The 15027-nt window shown below is 36.2% G+C and overlaps 1 protein-coding gene across 1 annotated transcript in view; it reads right to left on the bottom strand.

Moving 5' to 3' along the window:
- The window catches only part of LOC149773176 (complement C3-like), a 519398-nt gene that overhangs the window by 37016 nt on the left and 467355 nt on the right, over positions 1–15027 (bottom strand). The window contains exons 33-34 of the mRNA XM_089946681.1: positions 13545–13656; positions 8648–8740 (exon numbers count right to left, since the gene is read on the bottom strand). Of these exons, the coding sequence (XP_089802807.1) occupies positions 8648–8740; positions 13545–13656 (205 nt within the window). The remainder of the gene's footprint in view (positions 1–8647; positions 8741–13544; positions 13657–15027) is intronic.

Here is a 15027-nt window from a genome sequence, read left to right as displayed (position 1 = left end):
CTGTTAGTACCATTTTTGCAGGTCTTTGGTATGACTCAGCCGGGGATCAAACCCACGACCTCCCGCATCCGAGGCGGACGCTCTAACCACTAGTCCACCGGAGAGGTCTCTAAGTACAGAGAGTAAAGCTGTAATTAATACTTCAAGAGAAAAAGGATTAGACTGTGGAAAATAATAAGGGTAGATCTCTAAATACAGGGAGTGGAGCTGTAATTAATGTGTCAAGGGAAAGGACTAGACTGAAAATATAATGGTGTACAGGGAGTGGAACTGTAAGTAATGCTTCTAGGGAAAGGGCTAGACTGTGGAAAACATAATTGTGGATCTCTAAGTACAGGGAGTGGAGTGGAGCTAAAACAAATAACCAAACATTTTAATCAGGATGCTTTCTTTTGAATATTCTTAGCAAATATTTGATTCTTTACACTGCACATGTGGAAGCATTTTACAAACAAAACAAACAAGGCAAAATGAAAACTATGTAAGGCTGAATTATTTTACAAGGTAATAACTTCACATGTGCTAAGCCACTTGAAATTCAAACTACCACTCAAAGGGTAAATCCTGTCCAAATTCTAAATAGTCGGATTACTCACAGAATTGCTCTGTATGTTTACTGTCACTCAGGTGCTCTTGATAAAATAACATGTAATATGGCAATTTGAAAAGAATTGAATAGGGTTCAAATCAATGTCAACATAGTATAAAATAGATGGTCAATCAATGTCAACATGGTATAGAATAGGGATCATATCAATGTCAACTTTGTATAAAATTGATCAACATGGTATTGAATAGAGGTCATATCAATATCAACATGGTATAGAATAGGGGTCATATCAATGTCAACTTTGTATAAAATTGATGGTCAATCAATGTCAACATGGTACATAACAGGTCATATCAATAACAACATGTACAGAATAGGGGTTATATCAATGTCAACATGGTATTGAATTTGTTTCATTATCAGTGTCAACATGGTACAGAATAGGTGTCACATCAATGTCAACATAGACTTTATCTACCATATTAACAAGAGTTTCTGACGTTCGTTACCTTTTGTACAAAGAGAGGCATAGTTGTTTCATTGTTAGTATGTCTAGCCCATGATCCAAAGGTTGCCTTGGCCAACCTGAGTTGGCTGCTTTGGAATATCCTTGGGAACAATACTTAGGCTCCCATTTCTGCAGCTTGATATAGCCAATAATGTGTTAAAAATGTCACAAAAATCAGAAAAAACACTAAATAACTATTGTTCATCTTCAGGGCTAAAGGAATGTTTTATGTCATACCAAGTTTCAAGATAACCATAAAAATAACAACTGCATTCATTCAAAGTTTGGTCTCAATCCAACAAATATTAAACCAACACATCTAAAATGTCATTTAACTAGAATTAGGTCACAGAGTTCCATGTTTTCAATGTGGATTGGCAGTTGTGTGTGTGTGTGTGTGTGCATGTGCGTGTGTTCGTAAATACCAAAGTAGACCAGAAAGAATAGATGAATTTGGCAGCCTTATTAACACTGACAAATATATGAACGCTATCCAAATGCATTCAATATTTGGTAATCATTTCAGCTGTAACATGGAGAAGTGTATAACGTGTGCAAAGGTGTGATTTTTCAGGTTTCTGAGAAGAGAACTGCACTAGTTTCCTAAGGGGAAGATTACTAGTTTTTGAGTTAAGAATTATACTGGTGTCTGAGGGGAGTAGCGTACTAGAATATGAGGTAAGTAGAGTAATGGTTTCTGAGGGGAAGAGTGAGGTATATTTGTGTCATATAAGTGGAGTATACTAGTGTGTAAGAGGAGGGTGAACTTGTATCTGATTGGAGTGTACTGGTGTTTGAGGATGTAGTGTAATAGAGTCAGTGGAGAGGCGAATAATGGTGTCTGTGGGAAGGTCAGTACTAGTGTCTGAGGGGTTGAGTGTACTGGTGTATAATGTAAAGAGTGTGCTTTAGTCTGAGAGTGGGACTGTGCTGTTGTGTGAGGGGAGTAAGTATAAGTGTCAGAAAGGAGTGTACATGTGTGTAAGGGGAGAGATTGTTCTACATGAGGGATGCCAATCTCCGTTGATGCGTTTCATGTCCTGAAGTTTGTGAAAGTTTCATTCCACATATTTTGCCAAGTAAGATAAACCTGCTGATTTGAAATTGGTAACTGCTGAGAAGTTCTGGCTGGTTTATTGGTCCTTTCTTTACCTATAATACCATTATGACTTAGTCACATTAAGGCAGCCAACAGGATTTATCCAGAAAGTGGTTTGTAATGGTGCCATGGACTCTTGCAACAACAGCTCGAACCCTGTCTCCATCTTTTAAACCATAATATACGGTGACATAAAACCATAATATGTGTCTCTGATTTCATGACTTTACTCGAGAAATTGAGAAAATATGTAGAGGACTTCTGGAATCTAAAAGATCAAATATTACTTTGAGAGATTTTAATAACCATGGTGGTAATTTGGGAAAACAGAATATTATAATATTTACAAGACTAAATTTTGCTGCTGGTAGGTGAGGAAATATTTGTATGACAAAAGGTGGAATGAAATTTGGTTTCTGGGCCGCCAAGATTTATTATTTGGGCCTATAAACACCACATCATGTGCAAGATTTGACCAATCAGGAGAGAGTTTGGTAGTACATTGAAAGGCAAATTTCATTTGTCTGTGATAAAGTATAATCTGCTCCCCAATCTGTTCTAGTGTCAGTAAGAGGAGTGTAAAAATATCTGAAGACGACTGGATACTTAATGACCAACCCTGATGCTTTCATGTCACATAACAACTGGCATAGCTGCCCTCTATGTCACTTAATGAATGGCCTAGCTGCCCTCCTTGCTATTTAATGACTGGCCTAGCTTCCCTCAATGTCATTAAATGATTGACCTTGCTGCACTCAATGTTGCTTAATGACTACCCTAGCTGCCTCCATCTCACTTAATGATTGACCTTGCTGCCATCCATGTTACTTAATGACTACTCTCGTGTCCTCCATGTCACTTAATAATTGACCTTGCTGCCCTCCATGTCACTTAATAATTGACCTTGCTGCCCTCCATGTCACTTAATAATTGACCTTGCTGCCCTCCATGTCACTTAATAATTGACCTTGCTGCCCTCCATGTCACTTAATGATTGACCTTGCTGCCCTTCATGTTACTTGATGATTGACCTTGCTGTCCTCAATGTTACTTAATAACTGGACAGACAGTGGTAACACAATATACCCTCTCAAACAGATTTGGTAGGGGCATAACATTTTAAAATGTTATTTTAATTTGTGTGTATGTATTTGACCTTTGATTCCATTATACTACTCTTGTTGATGGTTATTCTATAAGAATTGATGTATTTCCTCCCTGCTGTTTAGAAAGGTGTAGAATGGATAGACAAACAGGTGTACAAAAAGATGGCATTATTTTATTTAAAATGCCCAAGTCTGGAATCAAAATTCATGATCCCAACCCCAACTGACTCCCTACACATTAAAGGAAGGATAGAGAAATAAAGCTGTCATCTTAAACTGAGATACAAAATTCTTACACTCTCCTTGGGTAAGTTAAGCACACAATATATAGGCTAACCCTAACCCTAAACCCTAACCCTAACCCTAACCCTAGCCTAACCCAAATGGAGCTTGGATGGTCAATGAAGATATTTTGTTGTTGTGCTTGTGTCTAAACAGAAACTAGCTCTGTCTCCCTCGATATCAAGAACATACGCCAATAAAAAAACAATGTTTATGGTCCCTTTTGTCATCCTCTATATCAAGCAAACATACCAATAAAGAACCATGTTTTTGGTCCCTTTTGTTTCCTTCTATATCAAGAACACATACCAATAAAGGAAAATGTTTATGGTCCCTTTTGTCTCCCTCTGTATCAAGAACACATACAAATAAAGAACAATGTTCATGGTCCCTTTTGTCTTCCTCTTTATATCAAGAACACATACCAATAAAGAACAATGTTTATGGTCCATTTTATCTTCCTCTATATCAAGAACACATACCAATAAAGAACAATATTTATGGTCCCTTTTGTCTCCATCTATATCAAGAACACATACCAATAAATAACAATGTTTATGGTCCCTTTTTTCTCTCTCTATATCAAGAACACATACCAATAAATAACAATGTTTATGGTCCCTTTTGTCTACTTCTATATCGAGAACACATACCAATAAAGAATAATGTTTACGGTCCTTTTTTTGTCTCCCTCTGTATCAAGAACACATACAAATAAAGAACAATGTTCATGGTCCCTTTTGTCTTCCTCTTTATATCAAGAACACATACCAATAAAGAACAATGTTTATGGTCCATTTTATCTTCCTCTATATCAAGAACACATACCAATAAAGAACAATATTTATGGTCCCTTTTGTCTCCATCTATATCAAGAACACATACCAATAAATAACAATGTTTATGGTCCCTTTTGTCTACTTCTATATCGAGAACACATACCAATAAAGAATAATGTTTACGGTCCTTTTTTTGTCTCCATCTTTATCAAGAACACATACCAATAAAGATAAATGTTTATGGTCCCTTTTCTAATTTTATTATATCATATTTGCCTCTTTACAAAAAGTTGTCACTAATAGGCACTGTCCACTGGTTGGTGTATTGAGAACTGGGTATATTCAGTAAAATGCAATAACAGTAAAACATGAACCAATAAAGAGCAATGTTTAAGGTCATTTTTGTCTCCCTCTATATCAAAAACACATGCCAATAAAGGATAATGTTTATGGTCCATTTTGTGTCCCTCTATATCAAGAATACATGCCAATAAATTACAATGTTTATGGTCCCTTTTGTCTCCTTCTTTATCAAGAACACATACCATTAAAGAACAATGTTTATGGTCCCTTTTATCTTCCTCTATATCAATAACACATACCAATAAAGAACAATGTTTATGGTCCCTTTTGTCTCCCTCTCGATCAAGAACATATACCAATAAAGAATAATGTTTATGCTCCGTTTTATCTTCCTCTATATCAAGAACACATACCAATAAAGAACAATGTTTATGGTCCCTTTTGTCTCCCTCTATATCAAGAACACATACCAATAAAGAACAATGAGTGTGGTCCCTTTTGTCTCCTTCTATATCAACAACACATGCCAATAAAGAACAATGTTTATGGTCCCTTTTGTCTCCCTCTATACCAAGAACACATGCTTATGGTCCCTTTTCTAATTTGATTATATCATGTTTGCCTCTTTACAAAAAGTTGTCACTAATAGGCACTTTCCACTGGCTGGTGTGTTGGGAACTGGGTATATTCAGTCAAATACAATAACAGTAAAACATGAACCAATTTTTGTTGTTGAAATCAATATCATCTAAGATCCTGCTAATTTGAAGTTTCTAGCTAACATGATTAAAAGGAAAAACTGTGAATGCTTGTTTTCAAAAGATATTAAGTTATTATAAGTCTACCCTGGGCCAGAACGTTGAAAAAACATGTTCAAAACCTGCAGATCATCAAAATTTGTTTACATCTTTTGCAGACAAAACTTTCCTGACAATCTGACTGAAACTAACAAAACAATGTAAATGCTCAAGTGTTCAAAAAACAGATACTCCAAGTAAGTCAAGAGATAACTCTAAAATCTACTGACAAAATCTGACCATCACTGCACTCATCTGTAACCTTGTTGAGAAGAGCATCATTTGCAAATGTGGTTGAATTCCAACAATAAATGTAACTACCATGGTATTCACATGCCACAGGGATACATATTCCCAAATGTAAGAGTCATAGCTCTGTAAAATAGTAAAAATCTGATTATCATCAGTCATATTATAATTTGTTGAGATGAAACTTGCACAGTAAATTTGGTTCACATGAATGAAAAATGGAGAATTCAAAGTGTTCACATACACGTGTGATTTCTGTTCTAAGTTGTTTAAATGTCAAAATACTGTAAAATACAGTCAAAACCTGACCTATATCAAAATCATCTGAAGTTGACAAAATGAAACCAGACAGCCAATTTGGTTTAAATCAAATACTCAAAAGTGTGAATCCTAGAGTGTTTACATCTCAGAAGACTTTTCTAAGTTGTCCAAGGGCCATAAGTCTGGTCATCAGAAAACTCATCAGAGCTTTTGTAGAGATGAAATTTCACAGTGAATTGAATTGAAACCAAACAAAAAGTGTAAATTCTATAGCTTTCACAAGCCAGTAAGATGAATATTTCAAGTCAGACTTGGGCAATAGCTCGTAGAAATACAAGCCAAATCAGCTCATCATCCGAATCATCTTAACGTCTATTGAGACAAAGTCTTCAGGTAAAAGTCCATGTCAATATGACCATTCATTTAGGAGGAGAAGCCATAACAAAATTTTCAAGAAGGCCATTTTAGTGAAAAGAATGAACATCAGATCAGTACCATTTACAGTTTAGGACCAATTAGATATCATAAGAAGTCTTTTCATGAAAACCTCATGCCAATATGACCATCCATTGAGATGGAGTAATATTAACAATATTTTTCGGTGGTGAATGAATCAGCAATAACTTTCATTTTTGACTGTCTAGATACCATATGTAGTCCTCTGGTTGAAAACCTTGTGTCAATGAGTTTTCTTTAGAAAGAGAGATAATAACATTTTCAAGATGGCTGCCATGGTGGCCATAAGTGTTGGCAGGTTGGCGCCATTTTCATTTTGGACCAACTGGACATCACAAGAAATCTTTTGGTGAAAACTCTTTCCCCACATGACCATCCATCAAGGAGGAATTGTGATCATAAATTTTCAACATAGTTGTTATGGTGGTCATAATGATGGTCAGATTGACAACAATTTAGGGGGATCCCGAGTGGCCGAGTGGTCTAAAGCACTCACCGTTATGAATCACTGCCATCTCACCTCTGTCTGCGTGAGTCTGAGTCTCAGCCTCGGCTGACGTTGGTACGTGAGAAAGCCTGCCAGTAGCTTCTCGTGGGTCGGTGGTTCTTCCTAGTGTTTTCCAGGGTTCTTCCTCCACCAATTATACTGGCGGCCATGTATAGCCTATCTTGTGCTGAAAAATGGCATTAAACCCTATAACAACAACAAGAACAACAATTTAGGACCAAATAAACATCACAAGGGATCTTTTAGTGAATATCCCATGCTGATATGACCATCTGTTCAGTAACAAGATCTTCAAGATGGCTGCTGTAATAGCAATATTGGCTATCTGAGCTGTACCATTTGCATTTAGGACCAACTAGTCATTGGGATGAATGTGTATCAAGTTTCAAGGTAATCTAAATAGTGTAGGAAGAGTAACAAACATATGTTAATGAACTGATGCATGACCAACAACAGGCCATCACAAATGTTCTGACCATCATATAACCAAAAATGAAATGCTGGTGCCAGCAACCCTGGCCTTTCACTGCTTGACCTTCAGTAGGGAGCTGCCCCTGTCCAAGTATAGTTGACTTACTTGATGAAAATTTTCTGAGGACACTGGACATTTGATGTGGCCTAGAGAATCACACTTTGACTTCAGCGATCTTATGCCTAGATCTACAGTGCCCAAAAATAATACATCTCTGCCTCTACCTACAGGTGATGTTCCATAAAAAAATGTGACATGAACACTGTAATAATAATAATAATAATAATAATAATAATAACAATAAAGACTTTATTTAGAGAAGTTAACTCAATTATTTACAGAACTAATCTACATTGAGACCTTCTATTTGTTATGTACAATATATACAGTATATAAATACGATGTGTACAATCTGACCTGACACTAAATAATTAAGTGATTTTAAAAATAAAATTACATGCACAGGCATATGTGAACACATAAACATATATAAAATATAAAATATCATCCTGCATTGAAAACTTCAACTGTGAAAATGATGCAAAATTACCGACACGCAGGCAGTATTTATTGTACTAGAACTGTTCAATTGCTTAAAGATTTCATCCATTTGAGACAATGATTATGAAAAGAAGAAATGTTAGGAGCCGCCTTATATCACTGGGAATGTTGTTCCATACCAATGGACCAGTATATTGACAACTTTTTTTAAACAATTCCTTATTTGGCCTTGGTATTATGTTATTTTTACTTCTTATGGACCTAAAAATTTGGAGTACCATCAACATCTCTTTGGTGAAAGATATTGCTTAGATAGACATGAATGGCTTTTCTGGATACTTTATACATCAATTTGGACTTTCTAAGAAATATTCTTTCATGTATTATTAAAATCTTTATATTATTCATTGCATCCTGGAATTATATGGGAGAGTTATCTGCCATACGACATATCATGCGGGAAGCAAAGATGGCAACTGTTTGTCAATGTCTTCGTATACGAAGTGCAATCCAGAATAGGAAAACCTAAACAATGTGTACATTATCTTAAATGTCAAGTTTCAACATTAAAACAAAGTAATTTATTTAAAGTGATCAATCACAGTGTTGACTTACTGCCTGAAATAAACGTTTAAGTTCACATGTGCTGACTTTTTGCCTGAAATAAACGTTTAAGTTCACATGTGCTGACTTATTGCCTGAAATAAATGTTTAAGTTCACATGTGCTGACTTATTGCCTGAAATAAATGTTTAAGTTCACATGTGCTGTGCTAACCTTCAAGGCATTCACAAATCCTTCCTTCGCATGATCTGCGAATTTCTCCACTGGACCCACTCATGAGATTGTAAAACTCTGTGCATCTTTTATCTGGAAAACAAATTCTGATGTTGAAATAAGTAATAAGCAAACAAACTAAATTTCCTATTTGTTTGCATACCTTGGTAAAAGAAATGGGATATCTAAAATTACTCTCATTAATAAAAATAAATCGGACTTCAAAAGGTACTCTCTGTTAGAAAAAGAAATGGGACTGCTAGATGTACTCTCTTTAAAACCTGGCCCAGATGTCATAAAAGTAAGCTTGGGTCTGAGATTGATTTTTCACTCTCAGTCAAATTCACAGGCTCAAACTTGGTCTCAGAAGTTTTATGATTTCAAGGCCTGAATAATTTTGTTTTGACTGCAACTGCGTTCATCAAAAAATCCAATGGTGACTTCTAAAATTTGTTAAGTTTTGCAGTAAGGTCTTCCATTAATGCTTCATAGGAAAGGCTATACTGTGGAAAATATAAGGGTGGATCTCTAACTACAGGGAATGGAACTGTAATTATTAGTACTTCGAGGGAAAGGACTAGACAGTGGAAAATATAAGGGTTGATCTCTAAGTACAGAGTGATGTGATGTGATTTGGATTTTTAACGTAGCTTTAACAATTTTTCAGTCATATCGCTATGATGTCTGCAATGTGGCAGTTTATAGTGATGTCTAGCACTGGGGCATCATGCCGCAGACATGTAGCATGATGTCCCACCCAGTGACATTATCCTGACACCGGGCCGACCAGTCCTAACACTAACCTCTTAACGCTGAGCGCCAAGCAAGGCAGCTGTTAGTACCATTTTTGCAGGTCTTTGGTATGACTCAGCCGGGGATCAAACCCACGACCTCCCGCATCCGAGGCGGACGCTCTAACCACTAGTCCACCGGAGAGGTCTCTAAGTACAGAGAGTAAAGCTGTAATTAATACTTCAAGAGAAAAAGGATTAGACTGTGGAAAATAATAAGGGTAGATCTCTAAATACAGGGAGTGGAGCTGTAATTAATGTGTCAAGGGAAAGGACTAGACTGAAAATATAATGGTGTACAGGGAGTGGAACTGTAAGTAATGCTTCTAGGGAAAGGGCTAGACTGTGGAAAACATAATTGTGGATCTCTAAGTACAGGGAGTGGAGTGGAGCTAAAACAAATAACCAAACATTTTAATCAGGATGCTTTCTTTTGAATATTCTTAGCAAATATTTGATTCTTTACACTGCACATGTGGAAGCATTTTACAAACAAAACAAACAAGGCAAAATGAAAACTATGTAAGGCTGAATTATTTTACAAGGTAATAACTTCACATGTGCTAAGCCACTTGAAATTCAAACTACCACTCAAAGGGTAAATCCTGTCCAAATTCTAAATAGTCGGATTACTCACAGAATTGCTCTGAATGTTTACTGTCACTCAGGTGCTCTTGATAAAATAACATGTAATATGGCAATTTGAAAAGAATTGAATAGGGTTCAAATCAATGTCAACATAGTATAAAATAGATGGTCAATCAATGTCAACATGGTATAGAATAGGGATCATATCAATGTCAACTTTGTATAAAATTGATCAACATGGTATTGAATAGAGGTCATATCAATATCAACATGGTATAGAATAGGGGTCATATCAATGTCAACTTTGTATAAAATTGATGGTCAATCAATGTCAACATGGTACATAACAGGTCATATCAATGACAACATGTACAGAATAGGGGTTATATCAATGTCAACATGGTATTGAATTTGTTTCATTATCAGTGTCAACATGGTACAGAATAGGTGTCACATCAATGTCAACATAGACTTTATCTACCATATTAACAAGAGTTTCTGACGTTCGTTACCTTTTGTACAAAGAGAGGCATAGTTGTTTCATTGTTAGTATGTCTAACCCATGATCCAAAGGTTGCCTTGGCCAACCTGAGTTGGCTGCTTTGGAATATCCTTGGGAACAATACTTAGGCTCCCATTTCTGCAGCTTGATATAGCCAATAATGTGTTAAAAATGTCACAAAAATCAGAAAAAACACTAAATAACTATTGTTTATCTTCAGGGCTAAAGGAATGTTTTATGTCATACCAAGTTTCAAGATAACCATAAAAATAACAACTGCATTCATTCAAAGTTTGGTCTCAATCCAACAAATATTAAACCAACACATCTAAAATGTCATTTAACTAGAATTAGGTCACAGAGTTCCATGTTTTCAATGTGGATTGGCAGTTGTGTGTGTGTGTGTGTGTGTGCATGTGCGTGTGTTCGTAAATACCAAAGTAGACCAGAAAGAATAGATGAATTTGGCAGCCTTATTAACACTGACAAATATATGAACGCTATCCAAATGCATTCAATATTTGGTAATCATTTCAGCTGTAACATGGAGAAGTGTATAACGTGTGCAAAGGTGTGATTTTTCAGGTTTCTGAGAAGAGAACTGCACTAGTTTCCTAAGGGGAAGATTACTAGTTTTTGAGTTAAGAATTATACTGGTGTCTGAGGGGAGTAGCGTACTAGAATATGAGGTAAGTAGAGTAATGGTTTCTGAGGGGAAGAGTGAGGTATATTTGTGTCATATAAGTGGAGTATACTAGTGTGTAAGAGGAGGGTGAACTTGTATCTGATTGGAGTGTACTGGTGTTTGAGGATGTAGTGTAATAGAGTCAGTGGAGAGGGGAATAATGGTGTCTGTGGGAAGGTCAGTACTAGTGTCTGAGGGGTTGAGTGTACTGGTGTATAATGTAAAGAGTGTGCTTTAGTCTGAGAGTGGGACTGTGCTGTTGTGTGAGGGGAGTAAGTATAAGTGTCAGAAAGGAGTGTACATGTGTGTAAGGGGAGGGATTGTTCTACATGAGGGATGCCAATCTCCGTTGATGCGTTTCATGTCCTGAAGTTTGTGAAAGTTTCATTCCACATATTTTGCCAAGTAAGATGAACCTGCTGATTTGAAATTGGTAACTGCTGAGAAGTTCTGGCTGGTTTATTGGTCCTTTCTTTACCTATAATACCATTATGACTTAGTCACATTAAGGCAGCCAACAGGATTTATCCAGAAAGTGGTTTGTAATGGTGCCATGGACTCTTGCAACAACAGCTCGAACCCTGTCTCCATCTTTTAAACCATAATATACGGTGACATAAAACCATAATATGTGTCTCTGATTTCATGACTTTACTCGAGAAATTGAGAAAATATGTAGAGGACTTCTGGAATCTAAAAGATCAAATATTACTTTGAGAGATTTTAATAACCATGGTGGTAATTTGGGAAAACAGAATATTATAATATTTACAAGACTAAATTTTGCTGCTGGTAGGTGAGGAAATATTTGTATGACAAAAGGTGGAATGAAATTTGGTTTCTGGGCCGCCAAGATTTATTATTTGGGCCTATAAACACCACATCATGTGCAAGATTTGACCAATCAGGAGAGAGTTTGGTAGTACATTGAAAGGCAAATTTCATTTGTCTGTGATAAAGTATAATCTGCTCCCCAATCTGTTCTAGTGTCAGTAAGAGGAGTGTAAAAATATCTGAAGACGACTGGATACTTAATGACCAACCCTGATGCTTTCATGTCACATAACAACTGGCATAGCTGCCCTCTATGTCACTTAATGAATGGCCTAGCTGCCCTCCTTGCTATTTAATGACTGGCCTAGCTTCCCTCAATGTCATTAAATGATTGACCTTGCTGCACTCAATGTTGCTTAATGACTACCCTAGCTGCCTCCATCTCACTTAATGATTGACCTTGCTGCCATCCATGTTACTTAATGACTACTCTCGTGTCCTCCATGTCACTTAATAATTGACCTTGCTGCCCTCCATGTCACTTAATAATTGACCTTGCTGCCCTCCATGTCACTTAATAATTGACCTTGCTGCCCTCCATGTCACTTAATAATTGACCTTGCTGCCCTCCATGTCACTTAATGATTGACCTTGCTGCCCTTCATGTTACTTGATGATTGACCTTGCTGTCCTCAATGTTACTTAATAACTGGACAGACAGTGGTAACACAATATACCCTCTCAAACAGATTTGGTAGGGGCATAACATTTTAAAATGTTATTTTAATTTGTGTGTATGTATTTGACCTTTGATTCCATTATACTACTCTTGTTGATGGTTATTCTATAAGAATTGATGTATTTCCTTCCTGCTGTTTAGAAAGGTGTAGAATGGATAGACAAACAGGTGTACAAAAAGATGGCATTATTTTATTTAAAATGCCCAAGTCTGGAATCAAAATTCATGATCCCAACCCCAACTGACTCCCTACACATTAAAGGAAGGATAGAGAAATAAAGCTGTCATCTTAAACTGAGATACAAAATTCTTACACTCTCCTTGGGTAAGTTAAGCACACAATATATAGGCTAATATATTAGCTGCATTAGGCAAATACATTAACCTTGATGAGGCAATACACTCGCTTGATTAGGCAAATACATTAGCCTCATCCAGGTAAATATATTAGCCTGATCCAGGCAAGTACATTAGCCTCATCTAAGTAAATACATTAGCCTGATTAGGTAAGTACAATAAATACAATAACTTGGTAAGGCAAATATATTAGCCTGATATAGGCAAATACATTAGCCTCATCCTGATAAATATATTAGCGTGATCCAGGCAAGTACATTAGCCTCATCCCGGTAAACATATTAGCCTGATCCAGGCAAGTACATTAGCCTGATTAGGCAAATACATTAGCCTGGTCCAGGTAAATACATCAGTCTGATCCAGGAGAACACTGCATGCAAGTTAATCATAGTAGTCAATACCCCTGGTTATAAATAGAGTCTCATAAATTATGTGTTTGTGCACATGATCAAGGTATTTACCAGGGTCATCATATTGGTAGACAGTGACAGCTGCAGGTTGGATCTCATTAACCACCTCTATCTCTTTTGTTAGAGTAAACTTGAAGGTGAGAACATCTGGATACCCTGGAATCTATCAAAGTTAAAACATCTGTTAAATCAACTCTATTAAGGTTAACTTCCGTATAGCAGCCTTCTGTTCACAACATTCATATTCATTCAGTCCCATTATATTTTGCTACATCTGATGACATGTATACAGTCACCTCCTTAATACTGTCAAAATAAATGCATTCCTGATTTTCCAGGATAATCCTGTTTTTGTAATCATGATTCTTTTTTATGATACTGGCTGTTTTTCTCCTTTTGCAACAGAGCAATATCACTATCCAGAAATATTTCCTAACACAGGTCTAAAAAATGATCTGCAACTGAAAACAGCAGATTGTTCTCTGCAACAAAATTGCAGAAAAGTACTTCAGTGCTAGTGACAGGGTTTGTTGATGATTGTTGAAACATGTTATTACTTTTTGGATTGATCTCTACATTCATGTATTGCTTTGTTTTATATTTTATATAAAGAGTAAATTCCAAAAGAAATGTTGCTGCTGATCACGAACGTGCCAATAATCTTTAATAAAAGTGGTTTAAACATTCACAACAATGATATAAAATAACTTTTCTTCTTCAACATTGCTCTTCAACATTCTTTAATATGCATCTCTTTGATTTACCTAACTGTGATTTCCTTTAGTGTACTTAACCAATGCAAATTAACCTAGTGGGTTCTCCTGTTGCAGTGTTCAGAAGAATTTAACATGACATCACCAATGCTATTGTTTGCCAATTATAATAAGTTGTCTGTGAAATGTGATTTGTTTATATCTGACCACCTTCCATTTTATTTGCCTGTATGAAATTAACTGTATGCACTTCCCCAGGATAGTTTTACATAAGTTCAAAGCAGGACTGTCTACTATTTATACATACATGTTACAGGCAGATATTAAGGTGGACGAAAAAGCCCGGTTTACATTTTGTTTCTAAGATAACTGTTTTCAAAATACAACCATTTTGTGAGGTTTGGGAGTAAATAAAATTGTGTTTTTAGCATGACACGTTGTGTTATGGCAACTATATATAAACAAGATGCTCAAGTGGGTCTGAGAACTAATCATGCCTATCATTCATCAGTTTTCAAGGCTATTGGAGTTCGAACCGTATGCTTTATATATGCGATTCATCAGTCTTTGTGGCTATTGGGGCTCCATCCATATACTTTATATATGCCATTCATCAGTTTTCAAGGCTATTGGAGTTCGAACCGTATGCTTTATATATGCGATTCATCAGTCTTTGTGGCTATTGGGGCTCCATCCATATACTTTATATATGCCATTCATCAGTTTTCAAGGCTATTGGAGTTCCATCCCTATACTTTATTTACACCATTTCATCAGTTTTCATGGCTATTGGAGTTCCATCCCTATACTTTATATATGCG

Source organism: Sinohyriopsis cumingii, unplaced genomic scaffold (assembly GCF_028554795.1).
Source record: "Sinohyriopsis cumingii isolate HCF-2022 unplaced genomic scaffold, ASM2855479v2 utg000837l, whole genome shotgun sequence".
Taxonomy (NCBI): domain Eukaryota; kingdom Metazoa; phylum Mollusca; class Bivalvia; order Unionida; family Unionidae; genus Sinohyriopsis; species Sinohyriopsis cumingii.
This window is presented reverse-complemented; position numbering and strand designations above follow the sequence as displayed.